We start from the raw sequence: 20668 nt of genomic DNA, 5'->3' as shown, positions 1-20668 counted from the left end.
GCTGCTCAGTGCGGCCATCACATGATGTTCTGCTGCATTCGAGAAGAAGCAGGTCAGTTTGGTTAACTTCTGTATTTATATAGTTATTTTCAGGTTTCCAATGCAGGTACTTAGTTATCTAATAGACCACGAGGCAAGGATTAACTAACTGAGTGTACAGTTAACTGGTAGTGAAAAACTTCAGCAACATAAAAGGAAAATTAACTGAATTAAAAAAGGCCAAATAATACCATAAATTGCAAAGCAGGTCTTATACAGTACATAGGGCAAATATGCAGAACTTATGATCTTAAGCGGCTGCTGACAGATCCTTTTTACCTTCCTTTGCTGCAAAAGGAGAGCGGGGAGGCAAAGGGACACCGAGTGAGCTCAAGTTTTCTTACTGTCCTACTGGATTACTATTCAGAAACAGCGTGACGTAATGATATGATTATTAGGTACTGTCTAAAAACTGGTCATATGTTTTATCTTCAGATGCTTGTTACGTACCAATTCAAGAGCACACCAGCATTCCAGTGGGAATAAAAGGTCTTTTTTGTCAAAATCATTTTATTAAAGAGTTAATGTCACAACAAGCTCAAAATAATGCATGCTTCAGAAATAAATTGGATGAAAAATACTCCGAACAGAAATATGAATGTTTTGAAGGCATGGTAAAGCATCAGTTGCAAGAAACTTCTGCAAACAGGTGCAAATTTTGTTGGTGCAATGGAGAAAAACCTCAGAAAAGCAGCCTGCTGGGCATGACTTCTGTTTATGTAGTGCAGTTTGTCTAATAAGTTAAATCAGAAAGGGCATAATTTCCATGGCTGCACAGACCCAAATGTATTTCTTCAATAATTAGCCTCAGCACAGATTTTTCCACTGTGAGTACTAACAAATTTAGTTGACACCTTAACATAGCAGTAATACATATATTATATACATGACAGATGTTTGACTCATGCAGCCTCCTCAATTACATGATTTTTTTTTTTATTTACTCAAGAAACATTATAAAAAAATAGGTTTGCAATTTGTATTTCACTCCAGTGTTAGCTCCGCATCACCTCAGGCAAAGACAGTGTTTCAGCAGATAATCTAATTTGGCAAGAAATCTGCCCTAATTCTTAACCTCATTTTTGTAAATCCACGTAGAAAATAAATGCGAACTCTTTATACAAAACAAGAGCAAATAACTGTACCTATATAAAAGGGGATTCATTCCCTTTAGTTTTATTATCATGGCACATACTTCATAGTTTCACAACAGCATACTAATTTTCATTTACTTTTTTTAAACCCCAAAATAGTGTTGATGAATGGAAGAATGTGAGTTACCATAGGCAGCTGACTCATGCATTAAGCAATTCATGTTCTTTATCAGTTTTCCCAACAGCATCGGGATTGGATAACGGGTCAAGGTCAGCAAAGAGACTGAACCAGGCACTCAAGTCTTTAGGATTCTTTGTAGGTTCTGGGGGAAAAAAGAAAAAAGAAAAGTACAGACTCATCAGCTATTTTAAAACAAAACTGACTGAATGTTTGACTGAGGTCAAACAAATGCCATGCTATTGTTTAATTTATTACTAAGGGCACTTCTGACAAGAAAATCAGAATGAGTGATGGCATTTTAAAACACTACCTTTAACAGAATATGGAACTTTAGTAAGAATGAATGTTTTACATCTGTCTGCCTGTGTATTTTATATGGCTGCTGCCATGGTACGTACAGGAACACTTTAATTAAAAATAGAAACAATCTCACTCTGTCTAGCTTTGTTTCACGAAAGGTATTGTATTTGTGTGTGCACCTGCATGCCTGCAAAAAAGTAAAAGGAAAGCGAAGGCAAATTTTACTTTCAACCTCTCTTACAGGACTAAATTCCTTTGCCTAAATCCAGTTCATGTGACTGTTCTGTCCCCCCTGTATATGACCACACAAGGTCATTACTCATCTGGAATGAAGTTTTAATGGGAAGGTATTGGCTGGAGAGAGAGGGGGTATGTTTGATAGCCAGTCCCAAGTACAGCTTCTAGTATGAAGGTGTATTTTTTGATGGATATAAAAAAATGTGAACCAGGAATATGTTCCAACAGCAGCTTGACTATTGCATCTATGTGTCTATATTGACACAGAGATTTCACAGACGTCTCCTACCTTCTTTTACTCCAACAGGGCAGATGTTCAGGTTAAAGCGGTGACAACTTTGGCTGCTATAAAGAAGGTACATCACCACTTGCCGTGTTTTTTGTGACCCTATGCTTAACATGTATTATATTGATAGTGAAATAAGATGTGCCCTTCCACTCAGAGAGATAATGTTGCGTGAAAGCATTCTTTGTGACACAAGGAATTTACAGACAAAATAGGCTCTGCCTGGCATGACTTTCATCTTGGTGTCTGCAAGGCTGAAGTATCTGCCACTTTCATAAACACAGATTTCAAAGTAGCTGAAGGCTGTTCCTTTTTCTGGTGAAGGTACTGTGGCTGTGGTATCACACTCATTTCCAAAACAGTTTGCAAGACACCTTAACCCTCTTTTTTTCTGCTGAGCTGAAAAATGTCAGTCTTTTAATCCCGGGAGGCAGGGGAAGGAATACACATCACTCCTTTCTTCTGCACTGAACATCTTTGACGTAGCTTCTGATTGAATGTGAATGCACAGAATAGGCTACAAACTGGCAATAAGGATTCAACATATTTCTGGTTCACTTATCCAGAAAACCCTAGTCAAAATCAGCTGGGCTTTGTCTCAGTAGATGGCAGGACTATGCACTCTTGGCTCAGTTGCAAGAAGTGAATTAAGTTTCAAACAGATGATTATGGATATGAGGTATGTTATCAACAAAATTTGCAGTTAGGGCTCTTCTGCCTTATCAGTAGCCTGTATTTTAGCCACAAAGTCCTCCCAGAGCTTCAAAACACTGTTTAGCTTAGACAAAGTGCATGCAGATGCTGTTCTGCGTGACTCAAAATTAAAGCAGTAAAAGAAACTGTAGTTTCAGCTCCCTCATTATATAGTAAATCACTCTCTTGACATATTACTAGCACTGAAGCCTACCAAAAACCCCCATATACACACACATATCATACATGTAATCAGTGCTGAAACAGAGTAATTCATTAGTGAGCACAAGATTCTTGACATGTAACTACTACAAAAATAGGTTTTATTATGATAGAGTAACTGAGAAGACTGGAAAGATACGAGAGTCACAGCTAAAAAGGAAAAGCAAAATAACTGAAAAAATACATGACTGTATCACCTTTCACAGACGTCTTGTTAGCATTCACATTCAGGCTGTTTGGTTTCTGTGCTGGCTGTGGTATAGACGGTGGGCTCACACTGTTAGCTGCCCATCCTAAAATTCAATAATACAGCAGCATTAGCGTGAAGAATTACTTTGTTAACTCCAACACCCCATTGTCTGGCAGCACAATGCACTTATCAGATGACGGAGCAGAATATTATGATTATGGTTATGGCTGTTCGTATCTTTCCTCGTACACAAGAAATCAGCAGTCAGATGCTGCAGACAAGCAACATCCTTAAGAAGAGAGTATCTGTGGATCAGTTTCATCATCTCCAGATTCAGACAACTGTAATCTTTTTAAAGCTTTAACCTGGCTAAAAAAGATTTTTTCTTGTTTCTTTTATCCAATCACAGTTAATACTTGTTCACAGAAAGGCCAGTACAGTAATCAAGTCAAGCATAGCTGTAGGGAGAAGAGTATCACTTACATTTGGGTGAAAATATCACACATACTAAACATTTTTTCCACCTTTCTTTACTTTTACAGTTCCAAAGACTTTCATTTCATCAGCTATTCCAGAAAAAACATATTTGGAGACCCTAGATTTTTAATTTTGAAATTATTAATTCTGAAAAAAATAAATTTCTTGCAAAACATTCTGAAGAATTAAATTCAAAACGCACTACTTCGAGTTAACTTAAAACTAGGTTTTAATGGATTATTTTTTTTGTTCTTCATTTGAAAGGATCTTCTCAGCAGGGAGAGAGTAACTATGCAGGAAAAAGTGAAACTGGGTATTCACAATTTTTTGTTCTTACATGCATATTCCATAGCCACAAAAGAGTAATGATAAATACAGTTAATGAGGCCAGATGAGCTAGGCTGGCAAAATAAACTAGGGGTGGCATACCACAGAAACATATTAGGAAGAAACAGAGCATTTTTGTCCCTGGCTTAAGATACTTAAATTCTTATGCTTTATCACATTTAGAGGACTGTAGGTCGTATTTCTAATTTCAATAATATCTCCTTTAAGTGTGGCCTGATCAATTATCCATCCATCTCAGGGATCTAGTATATCTAATTCTGCGGTATCACAAACAGGACACTCATCTGTGCACACAGCATTTCCTTATTCAGTCTCTTTTTTTCTACAAGTTCATGCTCTCACATCCTTTTCTACTCTCTTTGTCCTTCCTCCCCTTGCTTTCTCCTCTTTTGAGACCCCTGTCAGATATTGGTACCCAGTGTCCTGACAGTTACTGTAACAGCCACTTATGTCACATAAACCCTTCCTCTCTCTAATACATTATTCTCATCACTCTTTGATCTTACTTTGACTATAAAAGGTCTGAAGCCCGAGCTGTGTTATTAAAAAGAGGCAAGAGGAGTGTTTCTGTAAAATCACATGAATTAGGAAGGAAATTTAAAGCCACAAACACCCTCTGTATCTCTAAGGAAACAAACCAAAAACTTCTTCAAAATCTGGATGCAGAGTGCTCACATATATTTGTTCTAGGCAAAGGTGATAAAGGCTTATGAGCTAGCCTGTGCCCCCTGAAAATGAACTTTTAATCTTTCAAATAAGCAAGTTTGAATCATAAATAATGAAAAGTATGGCATTAACACTTCAGAATGACATACTTTTCCAGGTATTTTCTCTGCTTGTGTTACAAAAGAGGAGAATGGCAGAGGACATTACACACAACTACAGAAAACAGTAATGCTTTCGTTTGTTTGGAGGTGTATTGCGAGAAAGTGTTTTAATATGTCAATGGATGTCAATGGATAAATTGAGCAGCTTAAGCAAACAGGGCCAAATCCTAATTTCATAGAAATGAATGGGAGTGCTGCCTGGAAACTTTCTGTGCAAGTCCCATTGACTTCAGTGAGATCAGGAGTTGGCTCCCCGAGACCTCACTGATGTTCGTTTGCACTGACGTGACTGGCAGACCACAGAGCGAAACACCGCAGACCAGTTAACTCCTTCGGAGCCCTCCTTTTGAGTCCCTGTACTAAGGCTTAGTAAGTAGCATGTCCATGAGAGATGCTGTGGTCTGGTTCTCTGTTCATTGAAACGCAGGTAGCTCAAGTACCACTTAGGAAACAAAAAGAACCTAACAGCAGCAACAAAAACATCCAACCGAAAATGCTCCAGAAAATGTGTGATGCTTTTGTAATAAACTTATTCATCTACGAAGGTATTGGGAAAGACTGACATAGAATTTTTACTGCTTTCATGAATTATGTTTTTAGTGTCCACTCACGGTGAGCTACAGAGAACAACTTTGCCTTTCAAAAACAAACTGCAGCCTATCAGTTTGAAAGCAGTTGTTGGCCCTAAGTCTGTTCTGGTTTGCCTGTTCACAGGATGGCTTCCTTAGGTGACTAGACAAAAGATTATTGCCGAGACAGCAAGGAAACCAAACAGCTTACATCTAGCTGCGTTTCAGCTAGCATCTTCACAAATGTTACCACAATTAAATTTAGAAATGGAAATGGTGAGCTGCACATTTTCTTAACAACTAGAATATATGCACACGTAGGGAAGATAAAGAGGAGCCCTTAGTGGTATGAATAAGTAAGTAAATGAGGCCATAAACATCATGAAAGGGAAAGCCAATGCTCTCTCTGAAAAAGTGGAAAGGCAACCAAACTATAAAGCTGTATCTGGAGGAGAATCTAAAAGATTTGTTGGGAGCATGCTTTGTTTCTAACATATACATGCACACATTTATACGTGTTTTAAACCAGCACCTGGTAGTCCCGTAGCAATTCAAAGTCCCATTGTGCTAGATCCTGCCTATAAATACAGCCAGAGAAAACTCCGAGCTGGGAATTCCTGACCATAACAGTTTATAACCTGCATAGCATTGTGCCTGTTTTACAGATTAAGATCTGAGGCAGAGAGAAAACAAAGCCCCAAAGATTTATGAGCATGCTTAACGTAAAATAAGTAAGTAATCCCACTGAAGTTAATAGAAAAGTTAATGTGGTTAAAGTTAAGCATGTGAGTTTTAAGAATCTTTATGGTCTTAAGGCCAAATTCACACAGGAAGTATGCAACATCGAGGCTCCAGTGTAGCACCTCACACTGAATAATTATTAAGCAATCCTACCAATTAGGGGAAAAAAAGTGTAGGAGACGTATCACAAGTCCTCAGTAAAAATATCCATAATTCATATATTCTAATATTTCCAACTTGTATGTTTAGATATGTTTATACTACAGTTAGTATTTTGTTTAAAAAAAAAAAAGTCTCTGTTCCCAAGTTTACTGATAAGATCAAATTATCAAAGTAGTACTGTGAAGTGAAATGAAATGCAGTTTAAGATTAAAGCTGAGATTTCACAAGATATAAAATGGACAGAATTTCACCTTCTGTTAAAAAATAAGAAACAAAAAGCTTAAAAAGAGAAATAGTCTATGAAAGTTAGTTTAAATAATGCATTTTACTTGGCAACTAGAGTCAGTTGGGAACATGCTGATTATCAGATACAATCATTCAGCTGATTAGTCCTGGCTTTTCAAATGTCAGTACATCAATTACCATGATCTTCTGCCAAAACCTTGGAAATCCTTTTGAAAACATCAACATATTTTATTCTTCCAACACAGATTTATTCTTTTTCTTATTCAAAAAGATTTTGGGATACCATGTTGACTGGAATGAATTTTCCATTTCTAGTGTTCCTTGAATGCAATGTACCTGCGTTCTGATTTGGAAGTGCTAGCAGCGCAGTCAATGTCAGTGTCTTGTGCAAATGAGAGCATTAACAACAGCCTCAGAAAGGATACCCAGCCCTGTTTGCCATTTACACCTCAAAAATATTTTTCCTTCAAAAATATGTTTACATTTAAAAACATGTAAAAACTCTGAAAAAAAAAATCAACCCCATAATATTTCTGTTGCTATTTTCAGTAATTTGCTTAAAACCTGTTTATGTGTCTGTATCAAGAAAGGTGTTTTTCATTATTCCTTTTTCCCCTTTCAATAGATACCATGTCTGCTTCTGGTCACAAACTGTTTAATTTGACAATAAAATGACTAAACCTCATGATTTTTTTAGCTTATATTTTATGAGGTCCTATCCTACACTCTTGCAGTCTCTCTTCACTTGTATCAATCATACTCATATATGCATGTACCTCATCCTAAAAATACATCTAAAACTGTGCAACATTGCAAATGTCACTCACCCAGTTTCCAACTAAGCGTTGAAGTCAGTGAACCCAAATATCTTGCTTTAGGGGTGGTGGTGGTAACTGTATTAATTATAAGGTAAATTTGACTCTCTTATTCTTGTCAAAACGTCACAGGTCATTTTACATCATGTATGATTGTACCAGTTGCATGGGTTCCAAGAAGGAGTCTTCAGCATGGAATCAGTCTGCTAGTCTTTCCTACATCACTCTTCCCCAAATGAGATTTAAATGACTTGGGACAGAGCCCAAAAAGGCAAGGTCCTCCTCCAGCCTGCAAAGGCCTAGGAGAAATCTAGCCGGACTGCGGGGAGGACGACGGTAGTTGCTCTTGGCTGGTTATCGCCAGCCTGCCTTCCTCCCTCCCTTCAAGGCCAAAGCAGCAGCAGGAAAGCTCTGCCCTAGTTCCCCTCTTTCATTTCCTCTCCCCCCAGCAGCAGCTTAGAAAACCCAAGAAAATGAACTGCATAGAAGAAAGGGGAGAGAAAGAGTTGCATCAGTAGATAACCAGCCTACGAGAGGAATCCACCTGTATGGCTGCTAGGATGAGACAACCCATTCTACCTTACCCATTCTACCCTACATGCAACAGTATGGGATGCTTTGAAAAAAATAGAAAATGAATGAATGCAATTGATTTTCACTAAGTTGTTTAACAATAGTATCCCCAGACAAAATACAGTAATCATTTTTGGTTCTTTGGCCCCTTAACAGAGACAGCAGTTGTGACTTAAAACAGTAAAACCCACTCAAACAGATTTTCTGTTACAGAAAAAAAAAAATATCTCAAAGGCCTACAGAACACTTCAGGAAGCTCAATGAAAACATTCAAGACAGTAATTCTGACTTTAGGTTTTAGGGTACTTCATTCACAAACACTGAATGAGCAGGGCTAGAAAAACAAATATGCTACTCACATGTTTTTCTCCAGGACACACTCTGCTTTAACTTCAGGGTTTCTGCAGCCATGGCACAAGATAAGCTGTCACCACACTTCTACATAGCAGAAAACAATACTCTAAAACCTAAACCCAAAACGCTAACAGAACAAGATGAGCTCTCACCATGTAAAGATGACTGCAAGTCATTCATGTTTTGGTCTAACAGCTGTGAGGGCAAGTAGCCTGATGGTGTTGGTGCCACAGATGATGAAGTGTTCTCCACATCTCCAGCTGAAGAGTTCATGGTGAGATCAGCAAGTGCAACCTGTCCGAAAACAGCTGTCCACTCTTTGCTGAATTCCCCCTCGTCCAGTGAGGAAGTGTTGAGGATCTCATTCAGTAATACCATGTCATCCTTATCACCAGGTTCTGACTCCAAGCACCTCACAAACTGATCCTTTGAAGCTGCCTCAGAACAAGAGAGTCAAGAGAAATAATTTTTCAGACAAACAAAGAAAAGAAGGAACCTTTTAAAAATATCCAATCTAGGTTTTGTATGTTAAGTCAGATGGAATATTTTTGTGTGAATATTTGTTGTTTTCTCTTTTAGACCCAGTTCTCTTGGACATCTGGGCTTGTAGCTTATGCAACAATTCCTTGATTATCTCAGATAACTTCACTGCTGTTAAGACTCATTTCTCATTAAAAACAATACTACAAGTATGCTTAAAAATCTATTAAACACCACACCAAAATCATTACATAGTCTAATATTTAAACCATTGGAGAAGACTACTTTTATGTCACTTTTTGAAGCACTATATAAAACTGTAAAAAAAAAATATCAGATTGGTATAAATTCAAAATAAGTAAGAGTTGGGGATTATTCTAGAATTTTGTGAGAACACACTTAAGATCACCTTTATGACCTTCTGACCAATGCTTGAATTATTGGGGTATTTCCCCATGAGAACAGGTTACTCTACACAGAGTAAGATTTCTACGCTGTTCAATGCTCTAGTAACTTTTTTTCCCCCTCTCTTAGGCCGCCGAGAAATAACTGGGGCCACTTTCCTTTTGATTCCCCTTGCTAGTTTTTCTAGCACCAGAACTGCAGCTGAAGAAGCTCGTAGATCACTTGAGCCATTACTCCTTAAAAACAATTTTTTCATATTTTAGAAATGTTAAATAGTTATATAAAATACATGAACCTTGTAACCAGGATTGTAATCCTTTTCTCTAGCTTACAAAATATTTGGAAAGTGAAAGAACTATCAAGGAACCCCAAGTGTTATTTTACTTGTAAACATTTAGAGCTCCACTGTGGGAGTATGCAGAGGACAAAAATGGTGGTTAACAACATTGATAATGTTACGTTACCGAAACCCAGATCAGTTTATCTTAATTATGCTTCTTTCAAACTTGTGGTTAGGCACAGAAGCAACTTCAGTTTTCCAAAATTCGGGTAGATCAGCTGAGCTCTCCAAGTTGCATACAACTTGCAAAGATGTTTTTAATCCTTTTGGGTTGGGATAAAAGATTGATAGTAGCAAAGTGGTTGCAACAGGCCATTTTATTTAAATGCAACAGCCTTCTCAGGAAGGTTCCCTTTTAATAGCTGTAATAATTTATAATGAAATGGATGAAGTTGAGTCAGAGGAGAAAAAAAAAGTGCAAAACTGTGTTTTAAAATAGGCTGATGAGTCAGCATATACACCTACGTACTAAGAAACAAATAAACCAACACATAATATAAGGATTTTATTCATTACTGAAGTCAGCTCTGAGATTCAGCTCCTTTCTAATTCACATTTTTATATACCTCTGTACTCCCTGACAGGGCCCAAAAATTAGAAATAGAAACATTACAAAAACGTCAATTCTCCTGATGTTCCCACTAGACTGTAACTAAAATACCATAGAAAACAATTTGTTCTCATGAATTTTCAGGCTGCTTTCCCATCTTCAGATAAACAGCAAAGAATGTTAACATCATCCAACCACCTACAATTCCCACAAGCTATTCAGCAGGTGAGGCAGAGGGGTAAATCCTTCCATAGGGGAAACACACCTGCTATTTCAAAGGCACTTAAGAACTCTGATCTCTACAGGGCATCACCCTCTCAAAGCTGCTTTCTGGAGGCCCCTTCATGAACTTGGAAGGCTTGCAGTGGGAGATGCAAAGGGAGCATCATTAGTAACAGATCTGCTAAGACATGCCGCCAACACTGTACCTAACCACAAATGACCTATAATGGATCAAAAGCTTTGCAGCAACACAGCTCAGAGCAAAGCTCTGCTTCATCTGGGTATCCCACTGCAGTAGTCCCATTGCAGGGGGAGAAAGTACAACATATAGCTTTACATTTGAAGAGCAGTTAGGTCTTGCTGTAGTGCGTACGACCACCAGCAATCAGAGGAGTGACGCACTTCTTGTCTCAGCAGTCTTTCTGATCTTCCTGTGGTGACAACGCACCCGGGGCAGGGGAGGATAAGGTGGTGCTTATGCTCAGGCTACCTCGAGTAAGCACCAGTAAGTTCTACTCTTGTTTGCAGTAAAGGTTATCTTGAAACCAGTCTTGCTTATTGAGATATTACTCATGTGGTATCTCTGCCAGATTACTAGAATGATATGGACTTTCTCACCTCACCCGTAAATCTTCTATTACTTCTTTTCCTGTTTCTCTGTTATCACTGCCCATTTTCACAGTCAAAATCCCTTTTTTGTCTGCACACACTGCCCTAACCTTATAAATGTCCATGAAAAAAACCCCCAAACTCCCAATAAAACACTGAAAAAACAATGCCACCACATTCTTTTTTGTAGTTGTTTGAACAAGCCTCTAGCAATGCTCATATTCCTTCGCAAACATGCCTCGTTTTGCTGGTATTTAAAAAAATAAATAGGAAGAGAAACAAAAAATATTTACAACAATACATGATCGGAAACACAGGATAAAGACTTCCTTCTGAAACACACACAAAAGCGTACCTCTAACTATACTGCTTCACTTAAAATAATACAATATTCATTAGCCTAAAGCTAGCTAGTGTGTAAAATTAGGGTAAATGGCTGATATTGTAACATTAACATAACCATCCTTACCTGATGTAGCCCCCCACAACTGTTATTGTATTGATTAAACTATTTGACTAAGTAAAAAAAAAAAATAGCCTTCTAACTGACATAGCTAAACTTGTATGACCTATAATTGTATGCACTATCTGTATCTCCACTAAGAAGGTCCAACAAGGAATGAAACTGAGTAAGGGGAAAACCAGAAGAAAAAAGGCCACTATCAGACATTCACTGACCTTTTTAATTAAGCACAAAAAAGAAGTCATCACTACCTTATCTATCCACAGATTAGGGCTGCTTCTGCATAGGCAGCTGAGGAACTTTCCCTGTTTCTGCCTTCATGGGTGACTCCCCACATGGGTAATTTCCCCACAGTGCAAGAGACTGCCCAAGAGTGGCAAATCCAAAGTTGAGGTGTTTGCAAATGCCCTCTTCCTTACCTACCATGAAGGCAGTGCCTTAAATACCCCAAATTACACTCTCAGTCTGACTGTCTAAACCACACAAAGGGAGTTTTTTCTTTACTTCTTTACTTGCTTTTTGAGTTGCCACAGTTGTTTTTGTTGTTGTTGAAGTTTTTTTTTTACTCATTCTTCTGAGATATAGGAGTGAAAAGCAAATGAGAAATTATAGGCAATACTCCTACTGCATATGAAAACTCAATATAAAACTTTTAGCCAGATCTTTCATATGTTACATGGTAGAACAGTACACTTTGGAAAAAAACCAGCATGTCCCCTTGGAGCCGCCACAGATCTAACAAAAGCATAAGGACAGGAATAGAGCCTGGAATGAAAGATTGCTTTCTCATCTGTGTATGAGAACAGCACAGCAGATTTAATTAACTATCTGGCTGAAAGAAGTCACCAGTTCTTATATGCTTTTAAGAGGACTAAATAATTTGTTTCTGAGACGTACATTTCTGATATAAAACCTTGTGGTTACTAGTGTATTGCCAAGGGTTGTGATACAACAACTAAAGAACCAAAAAGAGAAGTTTGTGAAATGTTACAGGAGGGGTAAGGTTTACAGTGGAACCTACTTCAGTGGGGCAAATACGATATAGTCCGGTATACCTGACCTTGAATCACCTGTTACAATGCGTTTTATCCCCAGTAAGATTTACTTCATATTATAACATCAGGAATAGTGCCTCTGCATGTATATGAAGTTGAGTTTCCTTTATCACTGTTTAAATACTGCAGCTGAATAATTTCATTCAACCTTTCAGATTATGAAAACAATTAAGATCTAAGATTACAATTATACTTGGTGCCTGTAATTGAAAAGCAAATGAAACAGACATGCACAAATGTTTCATACCATTTTCTTCAGGCTGGAGGTCTAATAAGTCATCTATGGCACCTAAAAGCAAAAAAAAGAAAAAAGAAAAAAAAAGAAAAAAGAAAAGCAACAAAGGAAGGTCTGCAGTACACTGACAATCAGTATATATCCATTTAAAGGTAGTTTTCTTAAGTCTCTTCACCTGAGTTCTGCTTGTGGTTACAATTTCCTTGTAACGTGGATAGGACATCCTTGCCATTGTCAGCTGTAATCAAGATCCATAAACAAGTCAAATTGCACTTGGCACACGACCATGCTTATAAACAATGTCACTATAAGATCAACATGCAACGGTTGTTGATATTCATGTTTAAAATGAACCTGGTCACAATGGATGAAAGACCCAAGATATAGACATTTCCAAGAAGTGAGGCAAATTTCTGAATAATAACCTGGAGGGGGAATCTTCCTTTGAATCACCACCTGCCACACTAGCCCATCTCCAGGCTTTGTGCACCCAACTGAGGCAACTGCAAGAATCAGACAGGTCTCTGCTGTCCTCCAGAAGCAGAGACACTTCTTTTAGAAGCTTGTACTTACACAGGCCAGGAGAGAGCACAAAAGTGCCAGGACCTCATCACTCCCTAAATCGCCTTCCTTGACAATATGCTCTTCCTCATGACACCAACTCTGGGAATGGGGAAAAGGAATCTTCCCCCAAAGTACCCCAGGTCAGGACATAAGTAACAGCACCTCTTCCCCTGCAGGAAAATACACGGGCTAAGACCAACAGGAGGGAAAATGTATACCTGAGGGTTATAGGCTATCAGAGGTGAAAAAACACCACCACGCCCCAACTGTAACTACCTTAAGTTCTGAGCAAGTTTCTTAAATTAGACACAGAGTCAAAACAATCATCTAGATTCTGTCTATCAGTGAAGAGAAATACACCTCCCTCAGGTGATTAATCCCATTTAAGATATGTAGCAAAACAGGAGGGATGAGTTACCTGCTGAACATGCCTTTCTCTCCCCATTAACTGTTGAGGAAATCTAGCTTCTAGACAACTAAGTCCTTAGCTCTAAAGGCAAATGAAGGGGTCAGTCACAGTATTGCCAGAACTGGAAGGCAGATCTGCTGGAAGCCTCAAACTTGAGGCTGGAAAGGAGAAATAAAATTCTCTATAGGGGAATAAAAATTGAATGCCAAACCCTTTCAAGAGAAACTTCAAGGTATGTTCAGAACTAAGCGAAACAGAACAGCTTGCTGTTTGAATCATATTATTTTAACAAGGCTTTGCTAGGACAGTGACAGAAATGTGCTACCAGCACTAGAATCAGCTGGTCATTTAAGGACCCATGATCACATCTGATTACACTCTAAATAGATATAGATAGGAGAGGCATAAACACACATGGACAAATATACATGATGCTTCCATAAAAGGACAATGCACAAAGCTAAATGGGAAAAACCCAACCCTAAACTGATTGGCAGAGGGGAAAAAAAATCAGAAAGAGAAGTTCATGAAAGGTGGGATACAGATGGCCACAATTCTGTAATGAAAAAAGTACAACTGTTGCTGAAAGCCTGCCTTAGTTCAGTGGTAAACATGATGGAGCCAACCTTAAAAACATCCATAGCATATTAAGGGAAAATGCAGAGCAAATGATAAAAAAATTGCAAGTTATGAAGTAGAAGTAGTTGATGAGGAAAACTAAGAAGAAACACAGCTCCATCACTAGTAGCGCTACATCTGTATTACTTTAGTACGTACAGAGTACTTTAAGGGAAAAAAAAAAATCTTAGCAATTGCACAGACCCACTAGTGTATGGAGATGGAAAACTGTAGCAGAGCAGGCAGAAGTATTCCAAAATACTTCAGTTCCTTTTAGGGGCGATGGAGAAAGAGACAGAACAAGGTATTTATATCACAGACGATGGTGAAATATTTTACAGCCCATAAGTAACTGAGATTCTAGAAAACATCTGCTAAGAAAATATAAGTCAGATTTTGTATCCAAGAATATTAAAATATCTCGTCAAAGAGACATCTGAGCTAATTAATTGCAAAATGGGTGAAACTTCAAAACACTGGAAAAGTCCTAATATTGTGTCATTATTACAAAAAACACCCAAACAACAACAATAATTAACAGGGTGACTCAAGTAATTATAGGTAACTATGGGCTGGTAGCTCACCATTACTCCTAGGCAAAACATTAACTGAATCCCATTCAGTATGGGGTTCAGCAAAAGAATATGAGCATAATAAATGCTCCTGTAATAAAAGGTGGTTTTATGGAAAGCAGACTTAGTTAAAAAAAACCAACTAATCTCATTCTTTGATAAAACTATGAACTTTCTTTGGTAAAGATATTTGTTTAGAAACAACTTGACTTTGTACTGCATAGCCTTCCAGCTAAAAAGTTAGCACTGCATAATATCTATAATGAACATATTGAATGGATTAGGAACGCGATAACTAACAGATGGCAAAAACCAGTTGTTAGGAGAAATAATTGCAAAGTAGAAGTGTTTCTAGTTTAGATCTGCAAGGTTTAGTGTTATATCCATCGCTACTCAATGGCTTTAGCAGTCATCTGGAAGTAAACATAACATCACTCTTGAAAAAAATGTGCAAACAACTAACAGACTATTACAGGTGGTCATGCAGGCCAGTCATTCAGTTTCTGTAGTCAGAGCTGGGAGAATTTAATACTGCTAAGTTGTACGTTATATCTCTAGGAATAAGGAATATAAGCCATGCTGCAGAAAGGAAGAATGAGTCCTGGAAAGCTGTGACCAAAAGGAACTGAGACTTGCTAAACAACAAATTCAAATATGAGCTTCCAACTTGATGCTGCAGCAAAATAAGATATCCTTCTTGTATATAGAAACAGGAATGTGATTTTACTTTCTAGAAACATGACAGGAAAGACCAACATTAGAAATGTTTTGTCCATTAGAAATGTCCAGTTATACATTTCACATTTTAAAAGGGATGTTGTAAAGTGGAATGGAAACAAAAACTTCAAAAATAAAGGAGTAGAGAAGCTGTCTTCAAGACATCAATATGGTTAGCCTATCGAAATGAAGATTTGAGAGGAGTCTTGATTTTAATGTAGTACATTTTAAGTATCGTCATGGAGGATTAAATACCACATTAAAATGATTCTCCATTAATTTAGTAGAAAAAGACATATTATAAGCCATGGCATTATTTAGGCTGGAAGGACCTCTGGGGGTCATCTTGTCCAAGCCCCTTGTCAGAGCAGAGTCAGCTATGAAGTTAGATCAGGTTCCACAGGGACGTGTCCCGTCAAATCTTGAAGATCTCCAGGGATGAAGATTCCGCAGCCTCTCCCAGGCACTTTTTCCAGCGCTTCACCACCCTCACCGTAAACACTTTTTTTCCTAGTATGTAATTAGAATTTCCCTTCCTGTCACTTGTGTCCATTGCCTCCCATTCTTTCACTGTGCACCTCTAATTAGAGCCTGTGTCACTGGGTAACAACAACCCATCAGGTCATTGGCAGCAGATGAATATGATTTTGCCTAGCTTTTCGGCAGAAGCTCCACTGAATTCATCAATTTCTTAACAGAGTACATGTTTAATCACTGGAACAAACTAGCAAGCTAAGTGGCATACTTTCCTTATCTCGACACCTACTAATCTGTAGATCCTTTCCTTGAAGACATGCCCAATGTAAGAATTATGCTTTGGAAGACAAGCTATTTGACCTATCTGCGAGTAACTGAATGAAATGCAGTGGGATATAACATGTAAGAGATTAGTTTTAACAGATCTTCCTGGCCTTAAGTTTTATGCATTTGTAGGGATTTGCTGGGTGAAGCTGAACATACAGGAAATAAACAAAAATGAAAAAAACATGTTTTACAGCAATTATGAAGTTATGATAACATGAAATAAAATACCTGAATAGTTTGATTCCTTGGTATGGCTCTCCTCATCTAATGAAATCAACCTTAATTTGAAAGAATAAGAAAAAAATTGAGAAAATAATTCTAAGGCTATAGAATAATAATACATTTTTCTCTTTTTGGTCACATCATTACAGAATCATTTCAATAACAAATAAACAGTAATTCAGATGGACTCTTGCATTTGCTGTATATGCTGGTCTGTTGTTAACTTTTTTTGTTTCATTGGCAGAAGTCTGTTGAAAACCAAAATTAGATTGAAGACCAACTACCAAAACGTACCACTCTTCCATTTTTAATCTAACTAAATCTCTGTAATGAAAAGTACAGTGTATTCTGCTTTTCCAGATTTGGTCTTTCATAACTATCATGAAGGAGGTACAACTGTTCCAACCCCCCCCCCTCCCCCCCCAAAAAAACCAACCCAACCCAACCCCAAAAACCCAACCACATTGCACTTCTCTTTTTAACAGCAACTAATTAAAAATCAACAGTCAGGTGAGTTTTGTCCCATGTCAGCAGATTTCTACAAAACCAGATCAGCAGTGTTGATGAAAAAGCTCTTGACAGAAAAAAACCCCTGTGGTTTACATGCAATTCTTATACAAAGGTAATCTCTTCAATGAAGAATATGTACTTTCTAACTGCTATTACTTTGCGTAAAGCCATTCAACCAGTAGGGAATGAAGCAGCCAGGAGGCTGATGTGGTGGTGAAGAGGACTGTGTAGGCACATTCTTCCTATCCTCTAGTGACAAGACAGGAGGAGCCACCTCCCCTGCTCTTGTGGTGGAGCAGAGGAAAATTAGATTCAGGCCAAATTCTAGTATAATGAATGTTTACTGTGAATGGAAAGTTCGTGAGGATTTTAAAAGCTTTGTATTGTGTAATTCTTCTAGAACCTTAGATGTTTGTTTATGGCTTGTTTTAGACAGCAAAATGGTGACATATTTTTTCCCCTCACTTTTATGACAGACAAGGAAAAAGATAATCCATAAATAAAAACAAGTACAACCATGACATGGCATCTGATGCATTTGCTGGTAGGTGCCAATGCACACATCTTGCATAAATCATGCATTCATTCTAGAACTTTATATTCAACACTGAGAAAAACAATTGTTTATGAAAGTATTATTGTCACGAGACATGGCAGATTCAAGGAAGTGCTGTGGAGACAACCACCTGCCAAATGGCACTTGGCTGAGTCCCTTCTAATCTGAATAGCACCAAATCCGACCAACTTATAAACTGGGTTTCGTCAGTGGTTCTGAATCTAAACAAGTAAAAAGGGCTGGAACACTGAACTCTTTAAAAATCCATTATTATAAATAACCAAGCAAAATCCACTCATCAGTCAAGCTGTTCTCTGCTTTTTGACAACTGATCCTTTGCTGGGTGCTTCCTTTAACCAGGGATAGTCAAAACAACAGGTGGCAGCAGGATTATATCAACATTGCATCTCCTCGCAACTGAATCCTGATGGTCCCGTAGGGGAGGGATCGCATCTCGTTCTCCTGTTCTCCTCTCCCCATAGCAGCCCATTCATAAGTCTCTCTCACCTCAGAGCTACAGGTAACTCAAACCTTGATAGCATCAGCTCACTTAGATGTACTTTATACTAAGTACCTACTGCTTCATTGGATTACTAACCGATGCTGTATACATTACAAAAACTAATCGCTGCTCAAAGCAATCAGGAATCCATATCCTATTCCCAGGTGAAAGGAGATGCTGCTGAAGGGAGAAATACAATGCTCATATATCTTCTCCCATGTGTAGTTGTTTACCATTTCTTTTACTAAAGAAAAAATGAAGCAAAAGCTGAAAAATAAAGAGAAGGCTAAGAAAGATGAAAAACACATAAAGGTTTAATGGGTCTTTTTAGAGCTCTTAATTTCACCATAAAGTTTATTAGTTTTCATGTACACATTACAACATTTCAGGAATTCTTGTATTAAGCTTACTATTAGCTAGTGTGATCAGACTAGCTGTGTCTATATTTCCATTTATAAATGTTTGGTGACTTTAGCAGCCAGAAAGCAGATTGTAAACAAAAATAATAATTATTTTAATATATAGACCATGTGACTTACTGACTCTGCTGATCTTGTACTGATTTGGTGCTCTCAATCGGCAGGTCCTCCTTTTCTGCTTTTTCTGTTAGTTTATTCACAGGATCTTGTAAGCTCTAGATCATAACCACAATACAAACGAAGAGAAGAAAGCAAAATAGAATCAGGGAAGCAAAAGTGTGTCATTTAAGGCCAAACCAGATTATAGAACCTACATAAATTAAGCAAGAATGGTTTTGAGCCGTATCAAAACTGTATCTGACTCAAACAAGCAAAATAAAAAAATGTTAGAAGATACTCATTCAAACTGAGTCACATGAACACACTTTATATAAGAAAGTGACTCTTTGCTACTTTGAAACTCATGTTCTGTTTCCAATATTTCTAAGTAAAACCATCTATACCATGTGCAAAGCAGGCACTGACAGCATGTTTCTTTGCCATTTTGGGGGGTAGCCTCCTTTTTCCCCTCCCTTTTTGCCTCCCCCCCTCCCTTTTTTTTTTCAAGATGAGAAAAATTCATTCTTTACTGTTTGTTCCTCATATACTGCTTCTTTACTTGTTTATTCTCTTTTTTCCCCCTGACACAACTATTCACGCAACCTTGGCAACTGCAGTGTAGTGGGAAGGTACTACTTGTATCCTGAACCTGAAAACGAGGATTAAAATCTTGGATGATTAGCTAGATAGAGGCCAGGCGTATTACAAAACCCTACTGTCCCTTTGCAATCTGAAAGACCATGCTACAAGATAACAACGTGCAATTTCACGGTCAGCATTTTTATAACCAAAATTTGGACATGTGAACAAGCCAACACATAAAGTATTATAGACTGACTCTTTGAGATTACAGAAGTGATAAATATACTACTGGTTGTCCCTGTTACACATTAATTAGGATTTCTGTATGAAAAATTAAATAACTGAAGATAGTAATTAAATAATCGCAGATGTTAGCAATGTGAATATTTGGCTCTATCAAATGGTTTTGCTGTGAAGGTGAAAACATGTTCCTCTTTCCAAAGTTCAACTCAGTTTCTGAAAAATAAAACTGTGTTTCATGTGAATAGTCCTGACCACTTGCAATTGAGTTTATTTGTCTCACTGATATTCATAGTAGTGCATCTCACCCACCTTCTCCCCCCGCTCCCCAAAAAGCTGAGGCTAAAACAAATAAGCCACCTTTTGTGCAAAACTTAACGAACACAAAAACGTACTGGTTTTGCATCTGAAGTTTTAACAAAATGGTAGTATGGTTCAACAGGACAGCAAAACAAAGAAAAAATCGTGGCCGCTAAGTCCATCTCATCTATTGAATAAAAGTTAGACTCCCCAGCCCATCTGTTACAAGAAAAGCATTCCCAGGCATGTGGCAGGTCTCGTTTGCACTGCCCTGTTAACCAGGACAGATGAGTCCCCAGAAGGGGCATTCCAGTTTCTGCTTGGCTCAGTACTTGCCTGTATGAGGAAACGTATACTTCAGTGTTTTAGAAACCAAACTAATGGACCTGTCGTATACTGCAGTTACATTTTTTTTCCTCTCGGTAAGTTAATTCTTCTATCTAGAACTGCAGATTAATTTGTCATAAGTACCTTTAGCACTGCAGACATCACGCATCAAAAAATGAGGGATCACAAAAGCAGCAATAATAGAGGCATTAAAGAAATTTACCTTATTCTGCGGTTGCCACTTTTCTTTTGACACTGTAACAGTGCTAACCAGAATCACATGTAAGTGTACTTCTTGGATTCTGAATAATGGACACTAGCCACCTCAGCTAGATCACCTATGAATGAACATGTTACCCTTTAACTGCATTTGTACTCGGTATTGATTAGACTGCACTTCTTGTACTATTAAAATTGATGGGAATTATTCCATTGACTCCAAGCGGGCCTGGATTAGAGTTCAAGAACGTAACGATATGCACTATACTTGCACAAAAGTGCAGTGCAGAGAAAG

At 37.9% G+C, this 20668-nt stretch overlaps 1 protein-coding gene across 4 annotated transcripts in view; it reads right to left on the bottom strand.

Moving 5' to 3' along the window:
• Positions 1 to 516: 516 nt before the first annotated feature.
• Positions 517 to 20668, bottom strand: part of ICA1 (islet cell autoantigen 1) — a 74890-nt gene continuing 54738 nt past the window's right edge. For 3 of the 4 annotated variants that reach the window (XM_050891218.1, XM_050891220.1, XM_050891216.1), the window contains exons 10-16: positions 18727 to 18821; positions 16626 to 16675; positions 12889 to 12951; positions 12726 to 12767; positions 8507 to 8788; positions 3250 to 3345; positions 517 to 1456 (exon numbers count right to left, since the gene is read on the bottom strand). In XM_050891218.1, coding sequence (XP_050747175.1) covers positions 1335 to 1456; positions 3250 to 3345; positions 8507 to 8788; positions 12726 to 12767; positions 12889 to 12951; positions 16626 to 16675; positions 18727 to 18821 — 750 coding nt within the window. In that variant the 3' untranslated portion in view covers positions 517 to 1334. The remainder of the gene's footprint in view (positions 1457 to 3249; positions 3346 to 8506; positions 8789 to 12725; positions 12768 to 12888; positions 12952 to 16625; positions 16676 to 18726; positions 18822 to 20668) is intronic. The other variant, XM_050891217.1, reaches the window with a different exon arrangement.

Source organism: Gymnogyps californianus, chromosome 2 (assembly GCF_018139145.2).
Source record: "Gymnogyps californianus isolate 813 chromosome 2, ASM1813914v2, whole genome shotgun sequence".
Classification (NCBI taxonomy): Eukaryota; Metazoa; Chordata; class Aves; order Accipitriformes; family Cathartidae; genus Gymnogyps; species Gymnogyps californianus.
This window is presented reverse-complemented; position numbering and strand designations above follow the sequence as displayed.